The 23623-nt window shown below is 42.2% G+C and overlaps 1 protein-coding gene across 4 annotated transcripts; it reads right to left on the bottom strand.

Moving 5' to 3' along the window:
• Nucleotides 1-1558: 1558 nt before the first annotated feature.
• Nucleotides 1559-12624, bottom strand: RDH12 (retinol dehydrogenase 12). Of its 4 annotated transcripts, none has more exons than XM_025443369.3 (7): nt 12386-12624; nt 10842-10960; nt 10192-10347; nt 9404-9508; nt 7912-8121; nt 5765-5954; nt 1559-2329 (listed from the first exon to the last, which is right to left on the bottom strand). In XM_025443369.3, the coding sequence occupies exons 1-7, from the start codon at nt 12451-12453 to the stop codon at nt 2227-2229; spliced, it is 951 nt and encodes a 316-aa protein (XP_025299154.1). In that variant the 5' UTR covers nt 12454-12624; the 3' UTR covers nt 1559-2226. The 4 variants fall into 4 exon arrangements, with proteins under 4 accessions (XP_025299154.1, XP_025299155.1, XP_035576150.1 ...); XM_025443370.3 differs by having other exon boundaries at nt 12410-12624; XM_035720257.2 differs by lacking the exon at nt 7912-8121.
• Between the last annotated feature and the right edge of the window lie 10999 nt (nt 12625-23623).

Genomic DNA, 23623 nt, shown 5'->3' with positions numbered 1-23623 from the left:
TCCACCACTTCTCAGCTGTAGGAACTTTGGCAAGCTACTTAACTTCTCTGTGCCTCATCAGTAAAATGGAGACAAAAATAGTACCTATCCCAGAGAGTTCATGTGAGGGTAGCTAATTCTAATATAAGTCCTCTATGTTAGCTACTATTCTTCCCCACTGGGGGGGTTGGGTGGGATGGCCCCAGCTCAGGTGTGGATAACGAATGACTTAAGCCAATTAACATAGCCCCTCTGTAGGCAAATGAGACAAGATTTGCTGAAGATTTGGGGCACATTGAGAAAAGTTTCTTTTTTCAGGACCATTTCTCTGTCCCTGATTTGCATAAACTGGCAGTTAAAAAGACATTTGTAAAAAAAAATAAAAATAAAAAATAAAAATAAAAAGACATTTGTGAGACGACAAGGTAAACTTGAACTCCAAGAATTAACGTATAGTCAGAAATTATTAATGTTTTCAGGCATGACAACAGCATTGTGGTTATGTAAAAAAAACAAAAGTTCTTATTTGGATATGGACATTATTTATGGGTGAATATACGATGTCTGGAATGTGCTTGAGAGTATCCTGTCCCACCCCCAGAAAAAATTGTCACAGGAAATAGACAAAACAAGATTGACAAACATTAACTGAGTTGAAGCTAGGTGATGGATAGATACATGGGGATTCATGATACTTCAAGTTATGCTTTTATCTATTTGAAAACCTATGTAATAAAAATGTTTTTGAAAAGTCTCCTTGCTATGGAAGGAAAGGGCATTTTGTCCCCACAGGCCCTTTGGATGCTTTAGAGCTAGAACCAATGAGTTTTTGTGTCAATTAGCTGAAAGATCAGGCACATCTGCACCTGCCTCTTCTTGGTGAACTTCAGCACTTGAGGCAAGAAGCTGTGTCTCTGCCACCTGCTTCTTTTTTTTTTTTTAATTTTTAAAAATTTATTTATTTATGATAGTCACACAGAGAGAGAGAGAGAGGCAGAGACACAGGCAGAGGGAGAAGCAGGCTCCATGCACCAGGAGCGCGACGTGGGACTCGATCCCGGGTCTCCAGGATCGCGCCCTAGGCCAAAGGCAGGCGCCAAACCACTGCACCACCCAGGGATCCCTGCCACCTGCTTCTTGCCTCAAGTGCTGAAGTTCAGACACAGCGTAGGAGAGCAAGGGAAGTCAGGAGAGAGAAGAGCTGCAATTTTAGGACCAGGAGTTATCAGGGCTGGTCTTTCTGCATCTATGTACCAAATTAAGTGAAGTCTGTATTACCTCTGGCCTTAATCTATAGTGGAGATCAGCATCTATGTGCTTTAAGTCTCTCCTCTTACATTTTGATGATAAAATGGGAGAGCTGGAAGAAACTGGAGAAAATACCCAACTGAATCATCTTTTTTTTTTTTTCCTTTTTTTTCCAACTGAATCATCTTATTTTGCACCCAGATGCAATAATTTAAGAAGGTTATGGGTAGGTGGGTAGGGTGAGATACTACTCACTGAACTAGAAGGCTGACTTCCCCACTTTGTTCCATTTTTCCTTTGCTACCCTGACAAAATAAATAAGGCAATAAGATGAATACACCATTTTTATTTTCTCTAAAAATTTAGGTAAAGGGAAGTTTGCAGGAAGAAACCATCAATGTGATTGAGAATGAGAAGGCCCAAATTTACTCAATATTATGTCAGTTAAATCTCAATAAAGCTAAAAAAAAATGTTTTTAACTTCTTAAAAAGAACTGAAAAAAGAAAATGGGAAGGTACAGCTTCATGCAGTGGCTCCAGGATGCTCAGAGAAAGAAACCAAAGTTGACCAAGGACAAGCCAAGATTTTCCTGAGTTGGTTCAGCCTCCAGAGTTCTGACTAGTATCCCAAAGAGGATGAGCCAGAATTTGGGTCTATAAACCCTGGACATATAGTATGTCATGTTGACACTCCTGTCACATCCACTGAGCATTCTGGCTCTGCCCAGTCCTCCTGCCCAGAGAGGGCAGCTGACTCTGCAATACTTAGAGAAGAATCCTCCGTAGGTGTGAACATCTTGTACCATGAACCAGCCTCACCAGAGTGTTGAGTGTGCAAAGGTTTCCAGAAGAATGGAGAGAATCAGAGCAGGGCAGGATTCTCAACAGTAGCCAGCCAGGAGGACAGTCCTTCTGAATTGGCCTTCTCCTTCGTCTTCTTGGTCTCCTTTCAGTAAGGCATGGACTAGGCCTGATACAGGTGTGGCTCTTCCACCAGCTCTAATCCCACTGGATTCCTAGAAGCTCACAGCTGACATTCCATAAGCGCTCAGCCGTTTTGTTATCTCGGGCCCTCGGAGACACCCAGGCCCTCTTGCAGTCACTGGAGGGCAGAGAAAGAACATGAACATCCAGAAGTGGCAGGTGGCAATCTGGAAAAGTTGATGGCCTCTTTCTCAGAATATATTTCTAAATGTCTAAGATATATTGGATGAAAAGGAGCTCATTGTCTTGGAATGCACTTTTAAAATACTTTAAAAACAGATTTGTGCTAGAGTAATGCAGAGGCTTCTTTGTGAATGTATTCTATCGCAAGAGCTTGCTGGGTCTAATAGCCACCGGCCTTTGAAGTAGTGGTGAGCAGAGGTGACACTCTGAGATAGCTGCACCAATTGCCATGTGACATGAAAATATTTAGTTTCATTGGTAACAAAGTCACAGGTATCACTACTACTCCTGCAGCTTATGGCCGACATTTGTCATCAAAGGAAATGTCAAATTTCAGGTGGAAGTTAGTGAAACTGAAGACAAGCAATTAGCTTCTCATCCAACTTCACAGACCCCTTGAATTCTATCCGTAGACCCACTTGTGCCCCATGAACCCAGCCTAAGTACAGTATTTTCTTCTGTTTTGGAGGGAGCAAAGGATGGGGGAGGGGTATCTAGATGGATGAGGAGATAGGGGAATACAGTGCTCACGGTGGTTTTCTTTAAATAGTATTTTTTAACTATAAAAGTTCTGTATAAAGCTTACAAAATTCGGTGCTGATAAAGAAGAAAAGCCTATTTACTTTTTCTTACACTTGTTTGCTTTGTGTATGAATATAGACTATTTTCCTTTTACAGAAAACTGGGATCATATTGTATGTAGGATGGGGGGAAGATATATTTCTCTTGTTAAAAATGCATGTTTTAGGGCAGCCCCGGTGGCTCAGTGGTTTAGTGCCATCTTCAGCCCAAGGCATGATCCTGGAGACCCAGGATTGAGTCCCACCATCAGGCTCCCTGCCTGCAGCCTGCTTCTCCCTCTGCCTTTGTCTCTGCCTCTCTCTCTCTGTGTCTCTCCTGAATAAATAAATAAATACAATCTTAAAAAAATAAAAAAAAAATGTATATTTTAGGGACACCTGGTCATGATCCCGGGGTCCTGGGATCAAGCCCTATATTGGGCTCCCTGCTCTGTGGAGAGTCTGCTTCTCTCTCTCCCTTCTGCTCCCCCAGCTTGTGCTCACACATTCTCTCTCTCTCAAATAAATAAAATCTTTTTTAAAAAAATAAATAAAATTTAAAGATAAAAATGTATATTTTGATTATATAAGTGACAGGAAATATGTGATCTTTAAAAAAAGTTTTTAATACAGAAATACTTGCAATAAAAGGTTAAAATTCTCCTTCACACTCCTCTCTTTCTCAAACTCCCTGGAAGTAACTACTACTTTGGTTTGCTGTGTATCCTTCCAGACTGTCTTCTATGTATTTACAATGAATACTTACATAGTTCTGTATTGCAGTTTTTTTCTCACAATATTATATCACTGACATTTCCCCCACTGATTGAATATTATTTGGAAATATTTTAGTGACTATATAATATTGTATTACATACTTATGGCAGTGATGTCAAATACCCAGACTTCAGGATAGCATTGTCTAATACAAATGTGATGTGAATCACAGATGTGAGCCACATGTATAATTTTAAATTTTCTAGTAAAATTTTTTGTAAAGGTTTTACTTATTTGACAGAGAGCAAGTGCACAAGTAGGCAGAGCAGCAGGCAGAGGGAGAGAGAAAAGCAGACTTCCCACTGAGTAGAGAGCCCTACTTAGGGCTCAATCCCAGGAACCCAGGAACATGACTTGAGTGAGCTGAAGGCAGATGCTTAACCAACTGAGCCACCCAGGTGCCCCTCTAATAAAATTTTTAAAGTATATTTTAAAGAGGAAAAATAAATGGATGAATTAATTTTACCAGTATATTTTATTCAATTCAATATAGCCAAATAATTTCAGCATATAATCAATATAACAAATTACTAGTGAAATATTTTAATTTCTTTTTTCATACTATGTCTTCAAAATCTGATGCACATTTTATATTTACAGCACACCTCAATTTTTTTTAATATTCTTCCTTTTTTTAAGGTTTTATTTATTTATTATTCATGAGAATACACAGAGAGGAGAGAGAGAGAGAGGCAGAGACACGGGCAGAGGGAGAAGCAGGCTCCATGCAGGGAGCGCGACGTGGGACTCGATCCTCAGTCTCCAGGATCACACCCTGGGCTGCAGGCGGCGCTAAACTGCTGAGCCACGTGGGTTGCCCCACACCTCAATTTGAACTAGCCCTGTTTCAGGAGCTGAATAGCCACAAAGGGCTAGTGGCAACCACACAGAACAGCAAGCTCTATAACCAGACTGCCTGGGTTTAAATTCCAGGTCTACCACTTACAAACTATCTGACCTTAAGCAGGACTTAATTATTCTAGGCCTCAGTTTCCTTGTCTGTAAAGTGTGGATAATATTATTATCTACCTCCTAGAGTTGTAATAATGATATGAATTATTACATGTAAAATATTTAGAAGAGTACCAAATACTTACAAGAGCTCAAGCAACATTATCTATTATTATTTATCCATTCATCCATTGTTGGGCACTGAGGTTATTGCCAATGCTTCACTTAATAAATGGTGCATCAGGGGTGCCTGGGTGGCTCACTTGGTTAGCGACTCAGGACTCAGGTCATGATCCCAGGGTCTTGTGATTGAGCTTGGGGGGGGGGGGGGGGGGAAGAGTCTGGAACTCCCTCTCCCTCTGCCCCTCCCCCAGCTGGTTTGCACACTCTCTCTCACACACATTCTCTCCCTCCCTCCCTCCCTCTCTTGGTCATGTAAATAAAAAATCTCTAATAAATAAGTAAATGGTGCATAATGAAAAGCCTTGAACAAATGGGACAGGATAGCAGATTGGGATAGATCAAGTCATGGAATGGAAAAGAGATTTAATCTTGGGCTTCTTTTTTTTCCCAAACTCGGATTGCGCAGTCTGCCACAAGATTCAACAGTGAAATGTCTTTGTCTTCAGTCCATCAGATGGTGCCAATCTTGGCAGCATTGGGAGAGAGTTCACTGGGAGAGAGGTGACCTTGCCCCAGTGCTATGTGCTAAATGGTATTGAAGAATTCATTAAAGAAGCCAATCAGAAGCTTAAAGGAGGAGAAAAAGGGCCAGAGGGCCTGTTAATGTTCTTTCCAAAGCATAACCAAGAGGGCCAGTCCGTTCTAACAGCTCTTAGAAAGCTACAAAGCTGACCTGAAGATGTGGCACATAGGTATAAAACAAACATAAGAGCAACTGTTGCCCAGTTTCTGATGTGAGCTCCCTTGGAAAAGTAATAGCACTTGGTTTATTGCCTCAATCTGTCTGGATTCCATTCCAAGCACAAGCTTGGCCACTAGGGTGGGGAGCAGAGCCCAGGGAGCCCTGTGCCCCACCATATACACAGGTGATGGAGAAAACCAGGACTGCCTCCACTTACCTGAAGTACTTGCCACTCAGGGGCTCCAGACCCTCAGCCAGGGCACAGTGCAGGCTGGTCTGTGCCCCCTCCCGTGCCGACTTGACAAAGGGGGAGAAGATCCTCCAGAGCAGGCACAGCAAGAAGGAGTGTCGCACTAGCTCAGAGCTGACGACGCCTGGGTGCACAGCATAGGTAGTGACCCCCGTGCCTAGGGCAAAGAAAGCACAGTTATTTGGGGGTGGGGGTATATCCAAGCCCAAAGAAACAGCTTATCTGCTGCAGCAAAATGCACAAATGGGAAGGGGACTCAGAGAACGAAACCCCAGCTTCAGGAGGTGCCTCTCCCAGCCAGGTAGAATCTGATTGTAATTAATTGATCTCTCCCAGAAAGATCTATAGACTTCTCAGACTTCTATGCTCCACAAGGAGTGCTTGATTGAAGGTCCTATTTCTTTTTTTTTTTTTTTTAATTTTTATTTATTTATGATAGTCACAGAGAGAGAGAGAGGCAGAGACATAGGCAGAGGGAGAAGCAGGCTCCATGCACCAGGAGCCCGATGTGGGATTCGATCCTGGGTCTCCAGGATCACGCCCTGGGCCAAAGGCAGGCGCCAAACCGCTGCGCCACCCAGGGATCCTGAAGGTCCTATTTCAATGTCACCTTTACTCTGTAGCTTACATATTAATAATAGAAACAACTACATGTAGTTGTAGTAGTAATAGGAGGACAAGGAGGAGGAATATCAACTATTAACAGTGGTATCTTTGATATTTCTATAGAAGGAGCTTAGGGAAAAAAAAAGAAGGAGCTTAGGGGAAGCAACTAGTTATAAGTCAGAAGGCTAGGACCTTGTTTTGAACTGTAATTGCTGGGCAAGTATATTTTATGGGGTATAGAATGAGGGGTGTTGGGGAGATAATGGAGGTTAACATGACCCCAAGGTGCTCCTACTATCTTTAGTACTTATTATATGCAAGGGCTTTGCTACATGCTCTACATGCATTATCTCATTTAATTCTCAAGAGGCTTGCTTATAAGGTGCCCATTTATGGGAGCAGAAACTGAGCTCTCATCACAGAGAGGCTCAGTAAATTGCCCAGTCATACCTAGCAGGCTGCAGGGCTAAAATCTGAACTCTGATGAAACGTAAAGAGCATAGACTCTGGAACTAGACTGTCTGCATTTGAATCCTGGCTCATTTAGGAAACTTGCTTGGTCGTTTCTTAATATGTCTGTGATGAGATATAGCTATCTCTTCATTTGTAGAGTGGGCAAACCTACCTCATAGAAATGTATTAAATGAGTTTAGACGTGTACAGTATATGGCACATACAAAACTCTCAATTATTATTATCATATTATTTCTTCTAATAATTACCCTATTCTTCTACCTTCTGCATTCTGATGGTAAATACCATTGTTCCCATATTCCAACTTATTCCCAGTGGCAAATGGTCTGCAGATTTGCAGATATCAAAGCCAACAGCTGATCAAAACCTTCAGGGGAGCAGAGAATCAAGAGATTAAGAGAAATCTCACCTCATTTTACAGCTGAGGGGATGAAATCAGGAGAAATTAAAAGGATGTATCCATATACATATGTGGCTCCTACGTGGTAGAGCTCAGACTCAGGGGGCCGAAATCCAGCCTGAGCTTATTGACTGCAGGCAGTGGCAGCTTTATTGCTTGGCTCACCATATGAACCTCGGCAAATGGCACACACAGAATGCACACACAGAAGGAAGAACCCTGGATTTAAAGCAGAGTTCCCACATTCCAGTCCTGACTCCTTCACTTGCCATATAACCTTGGGCTGGCCACTTCTTCGAACCTCAGTTTGGATACATAAGATAATAATAGTAAGTGCTCTGCCTGTTACAAGAATTTGTTGTGAAAAGTCAAGTGAGATAGTAGAGAGGAGATAAGATGTGACATACATGTAAGATAGATTTTATAGATTCCTAACCCCTGTTCAATTTTAAGCTTCCTGAGGGCAAAAATTATTTTTTAGTCTGTGTATAACCTCATTCTCTTTAGTGTATAAAGCTACCACTGAAAGGTGCATGTTTGACATCTTGACTCCAGAAGTTTCTACGAACCTCTAATCTAAACAGAAGACCTTGCTTTTGCAAGGTCTCTACCCTGGCTCTTTCTCCAGACTTACCTTGGAGCCTCTTGGCCAGCTCACGAGTAAAAAGCATATTGGCCAGCTTGCTGTGGCAATAAGCAAAACCTCGGCTGTAGCGCTTCTCACCCTGGAGGTCATGGAAATGAATTTTGCCAATGTGGTGAGCCACCGATGACAGGTTTACCACCCGTGCAGGGGTGGACTCCTTCAGCCGCTCCAGGAGCAAGTGAGTGAGAAGAAAGTGGCCTGCAAGGAGAGCCAGGAAGGGAGATTGAAGAGTGGAGTGGTAGCCCAGGCTCAGGGGGTAGAAGCTGATGATAGGACTTCAGCATTAGCTCACTCTCTTCTGGTATGAACAAATTTTGATGCTATGAAAACTCAGTCCAAATGATCAGTCATTCTGAGCTTGTGGATTCCTCAAGACAGGGGCCAGAGCTGGACTACAGGTAAGGCAATATGGACTTAATCTGTATTTATTTGTCCCTGTGCCCTGTCCCAGTCAGGAGAAATGCTACCTGCTGGCTTCTTACCCCCCTTTGGCCATGTTCACACAACTGAGGTGCCCAGGTACATTCATGTACAGAAGGAAGGATAGAATAGTCAGAAAAAATAAATTGCCTAGGACCAGAGAATATGTTTCATAATCTCCTCACTAGAGCCATTACTTTGAATTCTAAACCCCAGCCTTGTTCATTACCTCAGGTCCTCAAGGTCTGCCTCCTCCATCATCCAACCCTTGACCTGCTTGGCCCTCAGTTATAGATATGACCCCCCTCCAGCCAAACAGTCTCCTGCATCCACCATGCTCTGCTTGGCAAGCCTTGTACCACCATGGCCTCATCTAAGAAGGCATTCTTTTTCCTGGTATCTCCCAAGTTTTGGGGTTTCTTAATGGTACAGGGATCTCACTTTTTTGTGCTGGACAGTGGAAAGATAGTGAGCAAAAAACCAATGTCCAGTCTATTGGAATCCTGGGGTCTAGAAAGACCACTAGAGATTCTTGGCACTCATATAGGGTCATCTTCCTACAGAAAACAAGTTGGGGTTTGTCTTGCTTTTCAGTCACTCAAAAATGCTTACCAGAGCATCTGGGTGGCTCAGTCGGTTAAGTGGCCAACTCATAATTTCAGCTCGGGTCATGACCTCGGGGTCATGAGTTCAAGCCCCACATCAGGCTTCATGCTCAGGGGAGAGTCTGCTGGAGATTCTTTCTTTCCCTCTGACCCTCCCCCAACTCCTGATCTCTCCCTCTCTCTCTAAAATGAATAAATGAGGGACACCTGGGTGGCTCAGCAGTTGAGCATCTGCCTTTGGTTCAGGTCATGATCCCAAGGTCCAGGATTGAGTATCGCATCAGGCTTCTTGCAGGGATCCTGATTCTCCCTCTGCCTATGTCTTTGCCTCTGTCTCTCCCTGTCTCTCATGAATAAATAAGTAAAATATTTTTTTAAAAACGAATAAATAAATAAAATCTTTTAAAAAATTAAAAAATAAAATGAATAAATGCATCTTTAAAAAAAATGCTTACCTAGGTGGTTGACTCCCAGGTGGGTTTCAAAGCCATCAGCTGTCTTAGAATATGGACACATCATCACCCCCGCATTGTTGATCAGAATATGGAGCTGCTTTTCCTCTATAGAGCAAAACCAAGGAGACTCTGTAGTTAGCAAGAAGCCCACTAGCTGCCTGTAGCAAGCCTGAGTATTTTCTCCTTGCCGTTGAACCTATCTCAGTGATATTTAATAACCGCTGTCATTGGGTTTCTAAATTTAGTTACTGATATCTTCATGGACACCACTCATTCAGTTATTCATTCATTCATTCATTCATTCATTCATTCAGCAAATGTATACTTAGTACTGACTCTGGGCCAGGCCCACTCAGCTATGCCCTGGACATATAGCCATAAAACAAGACACACATAGTCCTTGTCCTTCATGAATTTCATAGTCCTTGGTAGAAGCTAGTCATTTTCCAAGATACAGAAGAATTTTGGCAGCAGCACAACTTCATCTAGTGCCTGGGGCCACAGGAGGTTGATTCTCAGAATGAGAAGTGTGTGACATCAGAACCACACCTTAAAGCCAAGCAGCAAGCCCAGACAGACAGCTCAACTTTCCCATTGCTGAGGAAAACCATGATAAGGATCCTGCCCAGCTTGTCCACCGCCAATTCCTTGCCCTGCTGGTTCAAGTGGCAGAACCTGTCCAGTGGGATCGATAGTGGCTCTGATGTAAGGGTCCCAGGTGGCACAGGGTGGAACAGCCACCTCCACACCCAGCTTTCTGCTTTTCTGTCTATTGGCAGGGGACTTACCTGCCAGAAAGCCCTCAGCAAAGGCTCGGATGGACTTGGTATCAGATAGGTCCAGTTTCCGCACCAGCACCTGGGAGTTCTTTGTATCAGCTCGGATTTCACTGGCTGCAGACTCCCCCTTCAGTACGTCTCGGCAGGCAATGTACACTCGGGCTCCTGGGGCCAAAACAAAGAGAAAGCCGTATGTTCAGACCCTAGGCTAAAAAAGTAGATGTAAGCTTGAGACTAGAGGACAAAATATTCTCCCAGCCATCCCTAAACCATGAGTGGCTATATTGCCACCTCAGGATTCTCATAAGTAGAACTGCTCAGTCCCTTTGCTGTCAGCTTAACCCTAGGCTGGGAACCCTGGTTTTTACCCACTGGTATTTAATGTTACCTGGTATCCCATTTAGAATAATTGATTTGACCAATATTGTACATGAACATCATTATTTCCCTCCATATACTAGGGAAAGAGAAGGGAGGGTGGGAAGTTTGTTTAAAGGTACAGAGTAAGTTGGTGTCAGAGCTGGACTTGAATCCCAGGTTCTTTAAATTCCCAACCAAAACCTCCAAGCCTAGGAGGAAAGATAAGGAAATGTGGACAGAACCCCCAGTTTGAAAGGCAAGAGGCACTGTCCTATGAACACACAAGGGGAAGGACTTGCCTCTGCGAGCCAGCTCTCTGGCTGTCTCCTTGCCAATGCCCGTGTTGGCGCCGGTGATCACCACTACCTTCCCAGGAAGCTGCACGTTTGATCTACAAACCCCACCAGCAAAGAACTTCCTATAGGCAAGGGAAACAAAAGCACTCATGTATCATCCTTCCAAATTCCAGACTGAGATCAACATAAAACCCATCCAGCCTCAAAGGGAAATTTCTTTACGTTGTCCTCAGGAGACCCAAAGAAGCTAATCTTCAGGAGACACTGTTTTCCCACTGGGCATCCTGCTCATCAGCTCAGGTTGGGAGGTCATGTGCCCAGAAACTACAAATGATTATTTTGATGAACTGAATAAGTGTTCTCGAGCCAGGGCCAATGGAGACCTTCCTCATTAGATAACATGGATGCCCAGCTCTTATTTCTAGAGGTTCCCAGAGGTCAGCTTCCTCCTCTAACCTGCATTCAGAACATATGGGTGACGAGCATTAGTGGAATCAGCGTTCCTGAGCCCTAGGTCTTCAATAAGCATCAAGAGTGAATAATTGATTAATAGCACTATGAATACAGCTCTTGGGCTGCCTCTCCAGTTTTAGAAAGCCAACATCTTCAAAGGCTTTCTGCTGTCCTACTAAAGAGTCCATTCTAGCCATCAGTGCAGAGAGAAACTTACCTTGTCCATTTGCTTGTGCAGAGAGCACCCTCTCATATAAAGTTGACTTGACAAGTTCCAAAAAAGAGGATGAGAACAGGGCAGAACTAACATTTCCTGAGCATCATCTGACTGCCAGACACTAGGCTAAGCGCTTTTTGTAAAGAACTTATTTTAATCCTCTCAACCACTCCAGTATTAGCCCCATTTTACCGTGGGGAAGACCGAGGGTCAAAGAAGTTCAATCCATTTGCTAATGGTGGCAAAATTGGAACTTAAACCCAGGTTTCTCTGCCATGACCTAGAGCAACACTCTGTTCCTGATATGTCCATTTAATCTTCTTTATTATCAGCAATTTTCAATTTTTTCAATCAGAACACACATTTCTTTGACATCTCCAGGAATCCCACGGCAGAAGATCCATCCCAAATCATTAGTTGAGGGTAGCCTCAAAGGTAAGAGAGTTTGTTTCCTTTACAAAATGCCTGGTACTTAACAATAAGTCCCTGAGCAATGACCTCCCATGGTAACCCAGCAGGGCCACCTTGACCGGGGGCAATAAAGAAGGGACCTAGGGCCCTTCAGAGAAACCCAAGGGAATAGAGTGATAGAGCAAGCACTTCCACCTCAGCTGTCAAGCTACTTTATAGAGTCAGCTGTCCACTGGCACCGGAATTCAAACAAGCCCCTTCTCTCCCAGCCCCAGGTGCTTCCTTCTCGTTTTTCACGAGGGTATTGCTAACGACCTCCTTCCTGCTTTTTCTGCCCTGACCTTCCCTTCCTCAGCCTCAATCCCCTTCTCTTCTCTCAGCAGCTGAGAACTGCTACTTACAAGCTACGCATATCCCAATCCAGGGCTTTGCAAAATATTCCATGAGTTACTCAAACAGGACAAACCTGATGGATGGAGCTATCACGTACAGGAAAGAAAGGAAGGAGGTAAGCAGTCCCAAGATAGCCAGCATCTTTTCAACTTCTTTAGTTGCTGCTGCTTTAGCAAAAGCAACTTGAACTCCAAGTCTGGCTCAAGCTCCTGGTCTGACTCCAACTCCTGGCTTCTTTGTGCTACCCCTGCCTCCTCTAGCTCCTCTTGCTGCTGAGTGAGTGAGAGCTCAGCGACAGCCAGGCTGGAAGCTTAGACCAGAATCCTATTTAAATCCGAGAGCTGTCAGAGCACAGCCTGCTGGGAGATGTAGTCCTGGGCAAGCGGACAGTGGAAAGAGCACTGGCATTCCCTTACTGGCAGAGAGAATTAGGATGAGGGGAAAATAGCAACTGCCTGCTAACTCTCCACTCTCAATTATTTCTCTTTTCTAGGGAATGTGTTCTCCTAACCACCCCCAGCGCTACTCCTGCAAGACAGGATATTTTTAACTTTAGTAGCCGACCCAATGACACTTGTAATAAAAGTGTGATTAAAACAGAAAGAGAAGGTAGAAACTCCCAGGAGAATGGTAAGAGTGGTCAGGAGGGTGGTTTCCCTTGGTGGGAAAGGGAAAGGGGTAGAGACTGGGAGGGGGCATGTTGAGAACTCCTGTGGGGATAAGCGTTCTGTTCTTCGAGGTGGGTACTGGTTACAGAGGAATGCTCAGTTTGTGAAAAATTCATTGAGTCATACACTTGATTTGTGCACTTTTCTGTGTTTTATGTTATACCTCAGGGAAGCTAAAACATGTGTACATGCCAGGGTAAGAGTTTCAGTGCATGGGCTCTAGAGTGGAGTTCCTGGTTCAGATCCCAGCCATCTATTTGCAAGCTCCAGAGCCCTGTGTAGTTACTCAGTTTCCTCCCTGTGCAATGGGTATGGTAAAAAATATATACCTACCTGTTTTAAGTATTAAATTAATACTTAAGTAGGCAGAAATTAAATTAATTAAATAGGTAGAAAATTTGAGAAGAAACTAGCATATAGGAAACTAGCATATGTGAAAGAGTTGGCTCTTTTGATTAATTTTTTAAAAATATTTTATTTATTTATTTATGAGAGACACAAAAAGAAAAAGAGAGAGAGGCAGAAACACAGGGAGAGGGAGAAGCAGGCTCCATGCAGGGAGCCTGACACGGGACTTGATCCTGGGACTTGAGGATCACACCCTGAGGCAGGTGCTAAACCACTGAGCCCCCCAGGTATCCCATGTTTTGATTCATTGTATTGATTCCTGTCTCCTTTGCTATCCCACTTGCTTTATTCAAGGGTTTGGGGCAGAAAAGGAAGACATAGTGAATGGGAGTAACATTTCAGTTGGATGCTTTTTTTTTTTTTTTTTTTTTAAGTAGTCTCCGGATACAGGGCTTGAACTTGTGAGATCAAGACCTAAGCTGAGGTCAAGAGTTGGACATGCAATTGACTGAGCCCCTCAGCTGGATGATATTAAAGATGAAGGAAAACACAAGACAAAAAGCTAGCAGATACTCTTGGAGCCCTCCAAAAATGTGTGAGAGGGTGGGAGGAGGGTTCACAGTCCTTGCTCACTCAACATCCCTCTTCTGGATGGGTTGACAGGCCAGAGTCTTCAGAACAGGACCCCAAGAGTCATGCCCTAGTTCTGCTTCTTCCTGAGAAGCTAGAGCTTCCTAGGCTCCAGGAAGACGCATGTAATGAGGAAGATTCCTGTGGCAGGCAGGTGTTCACTCCCTCATTCATCCATTTAACATATACTTGCTAAGCACCTCTTGGTGTCAGGCATTGTGCCAAGTCTTAAAGACACAGTTCCTGCCCCTTAGGAATGTCATGGGCCTGATGAACAGAACAAGGTGTAATCAGATCATTCCCAGGAGGAATCTCTCTTGACTCCCATGTTGCCTCTCTCCTCTCTTCCCACTTCCTCTGCTCTGGCTCCAATTCACTGCATCCATGCCAGTTGCAGAGCCCTCAAAGTCCCAGAAGCCCCCAAGGAGACCTTGCCACTGGTACTCTCCCATGATGTCCACTGAGCCAATATGATCCAGTTGATTGGACAGAGTCCTTTTCCCCCATACCTGCTGACCGTGGGTCTGCAACACCTCACAGATTTTATGTGAAAACAAACTCTGTGTTTTACACTTAGAGTCCTTTTCTTCCCCATGAAACCAGGGCCAGGGTCAGCCAGAAAAACAGACACAATGCCATACCACACAAAGGAAAATACATCTAGTAACCTCAAATCTGGATACCTTTATACTAATGTCTTCTGGCTCCCCAGTGCTACTGAATCAAATCCAAGTCCTCCAACATTTGTAGAGATGATATTCAATTTATCTAGAATTATGGAAATACATAGTTTTCTAAAAACATGTTAAATATTATATGTCACCTTCAAGTGATTGATTAGTCCCACCAAATGTTAAACTATGTTACAAAGCTACAATAATTTAAATAGTGTGATACACACAGGTGAATAGTCAGGCAAATCAACAGAACAAAATGGAAAGCCAAAAAGTAGACCCAAATACATGTGGAAATTTTTAAAAATTTTTACTTTTTAAAGGTTGTATGTATTTATTTGACAGAATGAGAGAGCACACAGCAGGGTTAGGGGCAGGCAGAGAGAGAGAGGGAGACTCCCCGCTGAGCAAAGAGCCCAACACAGGCTCGATCCCAGACCCTGGGATCATAACCTGAGCCGAAGGCAGGTGCTTAACCAGCTGAGCCACCCAGGCACTCCTACATGTGGAAATTTAGATATAATAAAAGCTCCATTTCAAATCAGTGTGTGGGTTGGGGGTGGGCGAGATGGATTATTTAATAAAGTTTATACTACCTAGGTATCTAGCTGGGAAAAAAAGTAAACTTGACCCTTACCTTATTCTTTACATCAAAATTTCAAATAGATTAAAGAGAAAAATATTAAAAATGGAACCATTAAAGTAGAAGAGCTACTGAACAAATTTTAAAATAAGGGAGTGGTAAGACCCTTATAATAAGATAGGAAACCCAGAAATCAAAAAAAGAAAAAATCTTCATGACAAAGACTACCATACATAAGGCAACAAACATGAAAGAGAAATTGGTGGGAGGGGTGGACTATCACAATGCATACTGCAGACAAGAGTCTAATTTATTTAGTATTTAAAGAACTCATGCAAATCACTAACAAAAAGAATAAACAATCCAATTGAAATAACTGTTTAAAGAAAAGGAAACACAAGTGGCTGTCCAACCTCACTTATAACAAGAGAGATGCAAATTAAAATTACAGGAGCTACTTTTCACTTAACAGATTGGCAAAGACCAAGAAGGTTAGAACACAGTCCATTGGCAAAAGTGTGAAAAAAATAACAATGGACTGCTAGTGGGAGAGTTGATTGATTTAGCCTCCAGAGAGAAGTGTGATGACATCTAATAAAGCAAACCATACACCTGTTGACCTTCACATTCCGCATCCACTTATTTGTAAGGCTATCACAGCAATATGTGTAATAGCAAAACCTGGGATGCCCAATTGTCCATAATGCTATCACCACATACACAATGGATACTATACAGCTGTAAAAAAAGAATAAATACCTTTTAAGAAAACATACTGATAATAGAATAACCTTTGAGACATGTTAGGTGAAAAGCTGAGAGAACAGTGTTTATAATATGCTACCATTTGCTTAAAAATGGAGGGAATGCATGGACATATTTGTTTGTATATGAATGGACTATCTCAAAAGAGATGACAGGAAATGGATACTGATAGTCATTTCTACAAGGGCAGGGGGACAGGAGGAGGAAGCTTTCACCGAATGTACCTTGTATACCTTTTGTACCCTTTTGTACCCTATGAACTTATAACCCATGGCTTATCAAAAATTCAAGCTTTGAGCAAAATGATCCAGATCACTTTGAAACAACTTACTGAGCACCTCGGTGGCTCAGTTGGTTAAGCGTCTGCCTTTGGCTCAGGTCATGATCCCAGGGCACTGGAATTGAGTCCCACATCCGGCTCCCTGCTCAGTGGGGAGCCTGCTTCTCCCTGGTCCTCTGCCTGCCACTGCTCCCTCTGCTTGTGTCCTCATTCTCTCTGACAAATAAATAAATAAAATCTTTAAAAAAAAAATTTACTGGTTCAGTTTCATTAATCATTGCAATATCATAAAACAAAACCATTTCTCAAACCAATATTGAGATATTCTTAAACGTGTTGCCACATTACCATGACCTACTTCATCATTGTAATCGACACTGAAGGACCATGGAGCAGTGCCTGTTTTTTAGGGACATTTGATCTGAAGCCAACATAGATATAAATCATAGAGAGAACAGGATGAAAACACCAGTATGGGAACAGATCTGAAATTCAGGAATAAAAAAGCACTCATCCATTGAAACACCACTGAGAAGGGCCCTCTTCCTGCCACTGGTAATTCACAGGTCAGAAGGTAACCGTCATCCTCCTAGGGCATGCTGTGAAGCTGGGAAGCTGCTCTACCATTTGACCTTCGTTTTGAATTTAAGTGGGGTCATACCTCACTGGCCACGTGGTTATCCCTGTCTTGATTACTCTAGAAAGGAGGAGTCTCTTATGAATTAGAGCAAGAGAAAGAACTGTAAACCTCTCTTTCTCTCCCTCCCCCCCAATCTTAAAATCACAGATTCTAGAAGCTAGACAAGTAAAATTTTCCAAATCCAACCTTCCTATTGCAAACCATCCCCCACGTTCCCGAAAGGGCTCAGTCAGCACCGTATGGATATTTCCATTTCCAGCCACAAGGAGCTTGCCGCCTCTTCCCATGTCTCTACCCTAACCTTCACCAAAATTGGAATCACATGTTTGCGTTTGTTTTACCCAATAATGATTGTTCCTTTTCTTGATTTTCTTGAGTGGAATAAACACACCATCTTTCAAAAGAAAAAAAGAAAGGAAAGAAAAGAAAAAGGAAGGAAACAAAATGAAAAGAAAAGAAAAAAAAGAAAAGAAAAGAAAAGAAAGAAAAAAAGAAAAGAAAGAAAAGAAAAGAAAAGAAAAAAGAAAAGAAAAGAAAGAAAAGAAAAGAAAAGACAAGAAAAGAAAAGAAAAGGAAAGAAAAGAAAAGAAATGTTTGCTGCTAATACATAACTTCTATTAATTTTTTTTCCCCTATAGGTGAGTGGCCCTTACCTACACTAGGCACTATTGACATTCTGGGCCAAATACTTCTTCCTCTTAAGGCTGTCCTGTATATTAGATGGCAGTAGTACTACTACCACCATGTGACAACTAAAATGTCTCCAGATGTTGTTAACTATCCCCTTTGAGAACCACTGCCTTCCAGGATGGACCTTTAGGATAATAGAATGATACAACTTCAGTACATGTATTATTGAATAGGATTAGAGCACGGTAATGTTTTGCTTAGTATCCCGTGCTGTTGGCTCAGCTGCAGTCTAACCAAGCTAACCCCCTAATCTGGTCAGTCGATAGTAATTCTTCAGGATCTAGGAGTGCTGCCCATTTCCTAATCTTTTGTCCTTCAAAACTTTATTTTTTCCCAGCTTAATTCTCCCTGCCTCATTCCATTTGTCTACCACAGCTGGGATCTGTACACACGTATTTCAAAAACAACTCTTATGACAGAACTTGCCTGGGGTGACAGGAATGATCTATATCTTAACAGTGGTTTGGGTTACATAGATCTATGCATTTGTCAATACTCAGTGAATGTACACTTAAGACTTGTGCATTTCACTGTACATTTTACATCAAAAGAAAACATTATAGACAATACTGAACTCTAGTTAATGATAAACATCTGAAGTTTTTATTTATTTTTATTTTTATTTATTTATCTTTTTCATCTGAAGTTTTTAAAGGGAAAGTGTTCTGAGAACCGGAAGGTATTATGCTGAGTGAAGTGAGTCAATGGGAGAAGGACAAACTGTATGTTCTCATTCATTTGGGGAATATAAATAATAGTGAAAGGGAATATAAGAGAAGGGAGAAGAAATGTGTGGGAAATATCAGAAAAGGAGACAGAACGTGAAGACTCCTAACTCTGGGAAACGAACTAGGGGGTGGTGGAAGGGGAGGAGGGTGGGGGTGGGGGTTAATGCACTGAGGGGGGCACTTGACGGGATGAGCACTGGGTGTTATTCTGTATGTTGGTAAATTGAACACCAATAAAAAATAAACTTATTATAAAAAAAAAAAGAAAGAAAGTGTTCTGAGGTCTGCAGCTCAGGCAAATTCTTGTTTCCCCCATTCAGAGACAGAAACAGGACCTATACGTCTTTTTGTTTTCCTAGAACCTAGAGCCAAGGTTTGAATGCAGCAAGTTTACAGTAATCTCTCTCTGGTTATAAAATCCTAGAATATTCTAATTTAATTCTTTGCAGCTCTGTGAGTACTGTAAAGAAGTGAATTGTGAGTCCTAAGTATGCTATAAAGGATACTTAGAAAAAGAACAAACTGGTCACTGGGGACTGACATGGGATATAAAGCAGAAAAGAAGCCAAGGGGTTTTTGCAATTAAATCTAGGGAAAATTTTGGGGGTGTCTGAGTGGCTCGGTCAGTAAGCAGCGGGCTCCTGGTTTCTGTTCAGGTCATGATCTCAGGGTTGTGAAATGGAGCTCCGAGTGGGGCTCTGCGCTCAGCAGGGAATCTGCTTAAGGATGCTCCCCAGTCTGTCCTTCCCCCTGCTCATGTGCTCTCTCTCTTTCTCTCTCTCTGTCTCTCTAGGATAGGTAGATAATTCTGTGAAACAAATAATATAAATAATATTCACAGTTACCATCTGGCTTACGAAATAAAACCACATCAGAAGTGGAACTAGGGGCACCTGGTGGCTCAGTGGGTTAAGTGTCTGCCTTCAGCTCAGGTCATGATCTCAAGGTTCTGGGATGGAGCCTTGCATCAGGCTCCCTGCTGGGGGGGTGTTGGGAGGGTCGCAGTGGCATCTACTTCTCCCTCTGTCTCTGCTCCTGCTCTCTCTCACATGTGCTCTCTCTCTAATAAGAAAATCTCAAAAAAAAAAAAAAAAAAGGCTGGAAAACTGTGTGGAGGTTCCTCAAAGAATTAAAAATAGACCTGCCCTACGACCCAGCAATTGCACTACTGGGGATTTATCCCAAAGATACAGATGCAGTGAAACACTGGGACACCTGCACCCCGATGTATATAGCAGCAATGACCACGATAGCCAAACTGTGGAAGGAGCCTCGGTGTCCATCGAAAGATGAATGGATAAAGAAGATGTGGTTTATGTATACAATGGAATATTACTCAGCCATTAGAAACGATGAATACCCACCATTTGCTTCGACGTGGATGGAACTGGAGGTATTATGCTGAGTGAAATAAGTCTATTGGAAAAGGATAAACATTATATGGTCTCATTCATTTGGGGAATATAAAAATTAGTGAAAGGGAATAAAGGGAAAGGAGAGAAAATGAGTGAAAATATCAGTGAGGGTGACAAAACATGAGAGACTCCTGACTCTGGGAAATGAACAAGGGGTAGTGGAAAGGGCGGGGGGGTTGGGGTGACTGGGTAATGGGCACTGAGGGGGTACTTGGCGGGATGAGCACTGGGTGTTATGCTATATGTTGGCAAATTGAACACCAGTAAAAAATAAATAAAAAAATTGAAGTGGATCTAGATGTCTATTAGAATTAGAGGACTATTTTTTTTTTTTTTTTTTTAGAATTAGAGGACTCTTAAAAAAATAATTAGGGGACTCTTAAAACGCGATTTATTTGGTAGCAAGAGAGCACAAACAGCGGGGAGGTTCAGAGGGAGAGGGAGAAGCAGACTCCCCACTATTTAAATTCTAGTTCATAACATTTTTCCTTAACTCTCTCTCTTTTAGCTTAATTTTTTTTTTAAAGATTTTATTTGTTTATTCATGAGAGACACACAGAGAGAGGCAGACATAGACAGAGGGAGAACAGGCTCCCTGAAGGGAGCCGTATTCGGGACTCAATCCCAGGATCCCAGGATCATGCCCTATGAGTCAAAGGCAGACGATCAACCACTGAGTCACCCAGGTGCCCCTTTCTTTTAGCTTTATTGGATATAATTAAGAAATTAAATGGTAAGATATTTAAAGTGTGCAATGTAGTGGTTTGTTACCTCTCCTTTTTTTAGGGAGTCTTTTCTTCTATCCTTTTTGACTGTTCACCCAAACTTGCAAATTCCTGCATCTTCTCATATAAGACAGTTCAGCTATTTATTTATTAAACTGTCTCCTCAGGCATCCTTCCCCTTCCTAAAGATGCTATTAAGGCATTTTTCCCAAAACAAGATAGTTATAACCTCTAAGAGAAACTGTTTTGCAGCTTTTAAATACCTTTTTATTTTACTTCTTTTTTTTTTTTTAAGATTTTATTTATTCATAGAGACAGAGGGAGAGAGGGGCAGAGACACAGGCAGAGGGAGAAGCAGGCTCCATACAGGAAGCCTGATGTGGGACTCGATACCTGGTCTCCAGGATCACACCTGGCTGCAGGCAGTGCTAAACCACTGCACCACCAGGGCTGCCCTTTATTTGACTTCTTACATAGAGTGAATAGTAATAAAGCAAAATTTCTACCACTTTGTAATCATGATGCATAGCAAGAAAGAAGAGAGCATGAGAGTTATGAGAACCTGTTTGGCCCAGGTTCCAGGCCAAACTTCCTGGGTCAAAAATCCTGGCTTTACTCAACAATAAAACAATAAGTAATGCAATTAAAACTGGCCAAAGATCAGAATAGATTATCTCTGCGGAAATGCTTTCAAAAATAAAGTGGCTAATACATACGTTAAAAGAGGCTCAGCATTATTAGTCATCAGGGAAAAGGTAAATCAAAATGACAGTGACACACTATTCACACCCACTAGGATGACTAAAACCAATAGACAATAACAAATGTTGACAAGGGGCACCTGAGTGGCTTAGTGGGTGAGCATCTGCCTTTGGCTCAGGTTGTGATCCTGGGGTCCTGGGATCGAGTCCCGCATCGGGCTCCCCATAGGGAGCCTGCTTCTTCCTCTGCCTATGTCTCTGCCCCTCTCTCTGTCTCTCATGAATAAATGAATAAAATCTTAAAAAAAAAAAAAAACAAGCATTGACAAGGATGTAGAGAAATTGGAAATCTGTATAGTGCTGGTAGGAATGTAAAATGAAATAGCATCTTTGGAAAATGGTCCCATAGTCCCTCAAAATCTTAACATATTATCTAGCAATTCTATGCCTAGGTATATCTCTAAAATAAATGAAAACATGTATTTATACAGAGACTTGAACACATGTTTATAGGTGACTTCATTATTGTCACTTGAGCCAGCAAGTCCTTGGCCCCTCAGTCCCTTGATCTCCTGATCTCCAAAAACCTCCTTCCTTACCTCATTCTCATCCCTCAGTCTGTCAACACCTGGAACCATCCACCACTAACTTCCTACATTCAGACACACACACCCTCACCATCCTGCAGCACCTCCTACTCACCTAGCTCTCTAGTGGCATGAATCCCAACATGAATCCCAACAGTTATTTAGCCCCAGGAGGACCTCCAGACCACCATAGCCCCCTCTTGCCAGTCACTTCCTCAGATCATCCAACTGAGATCCCACACTCATCACTTTAGTCATTCTCTTTGCCAATACCCTCAGCCTCCTGGCCCTCTTGTCTTTCTGCTCCAAGAGTCTGAAAAGAATCCCAACTCTTGGTGAACCATCCACCTGTCTGCTTTGTGCAGCTGGCTGAAGAGAGCCGCTACAGAAAAATCACATTGCCTTGCATGTTGATGCCATTAGAAATACATAGCAACCAGCCTCACCCAGAGCCTGCAATTAAACAATCAAACCTTTTTTTTTTATTTCTCTCATCACCACTAACCTAATCTCCACAATGATGACTTCACATGTTTGCCACTCTTCTTAAATTTCTTGACAACCCCTCTATTTCAGCATATATCCTGGCCTCTTCATGCACACACACATGCATACGATGGGGACCATCAGAAAGAAAACTCTTCAATATTCTGTTACCAAGCTCATAAATCTATTTGAATTTGTGCTCATCATATTTTTCTCTCCTCCTAAGATGAATTTCTTTCCATCTCATTCTCTTCTGCTTTCTTGAGGAACTTATTCTGTCATTTATCTTCTATCTCCCCATTCATCCTTTTTTCTCTGTGAACTTTAAAAATGCTCCTACCAGGGACACCTGGTTGACTCAGTTGGCTAAGTGGCTGACCCTTGGTTTTGGCTCAGGTCATGATCTCAGGATCTTGGGATCAAGCCCTGCAACAGGCAACGGGCTCAGCAGGGAGTCTGCTTGGGATTCTCTCTTTTTCTCTCTCCCTCTGCCCCTCCTCCTGCTCCTGCTCTCTCTCTCTCTCCTACATAAATAAATAAATCTTTAAAAAATATTCCTACCATTCCACCTCCCCCTTTTGATGGGGAAAGTCTTCTCTCTTTCCCAGTTTGAAAGAGTTGGCTACGTTTTCTTACTTTCCACTCACCCTTCAGCTTACTCCACTCCAATCAGGCTTCCATTCACCACTTCTCTGAAACTGTTATCCACAACATCACCAATTATTAATATGGTGCTACATCCACTGGATATATTTCAGTTCTTATGTTGCTTGACTTGTCAGTAGTATAGCATACTTGAATACTTTCTATTTTAACAGCTTTATTAAGGTGTAATTGACATGAAATAATCTGTACATATTTAAAGTATAAACTTCAATGAGTTTTGACACTTGTATAAACTCAAGAAACTATCACCACAGTCAAGACAATGAACATGTCCATTACCCTCCAAAATCTTTCTTGTTTACTTGGTAAAACCTTCCCATCCCTCCCCACTTCCTCCCATCCCCAGGAAGACACTGATCTGCTTTCTATCACCACAATCTATAATCCTTATTTTGCATTTTCTAGAATTTTACATAAATGGAATCATACAATATGCACTCTTTTTGGTCTGGCTTCTCTCATTAAACATAATTATTGGAGATTCATTCAGGCTTCTGTGTGTGTTGGAAGCCTAGTCCTTCTTATTTCTGAGTAATACATATTTCATTGTGTAGATATAGCACCATCTGTTTATCTGTTCAACCTGTTGGACACTTGATTGTTTCCTGTTTTTGATTAGTGCAAATAAAGCTATTATGATCATTGACACACAAGTCTTTGTATGAATAAACTTTCATTTCTCTTGGGGAATTACTGAAGAGTCATACAATAAGAGTATGTTTAAC

The sequence above is a fragment of the Canis lupus genome, chromosome 8 (genome assembly GCF_003254725.2).
Source record: "Canis lupus dingo isolate Sandy chromosome 8, ASM325472v2, whole genome shotgun sequence".
Lineage (NCBI taxonomy): Eukaryota > Metazoa > Chordata > Mammalia > Carnivora > Canidae > Canis > Canis lupus.
The sequence above is the reverse complement of the archived record's forward strand: the minus strand, read 5'-3'. Positions and strand labels throughout refer to the sequence as shown.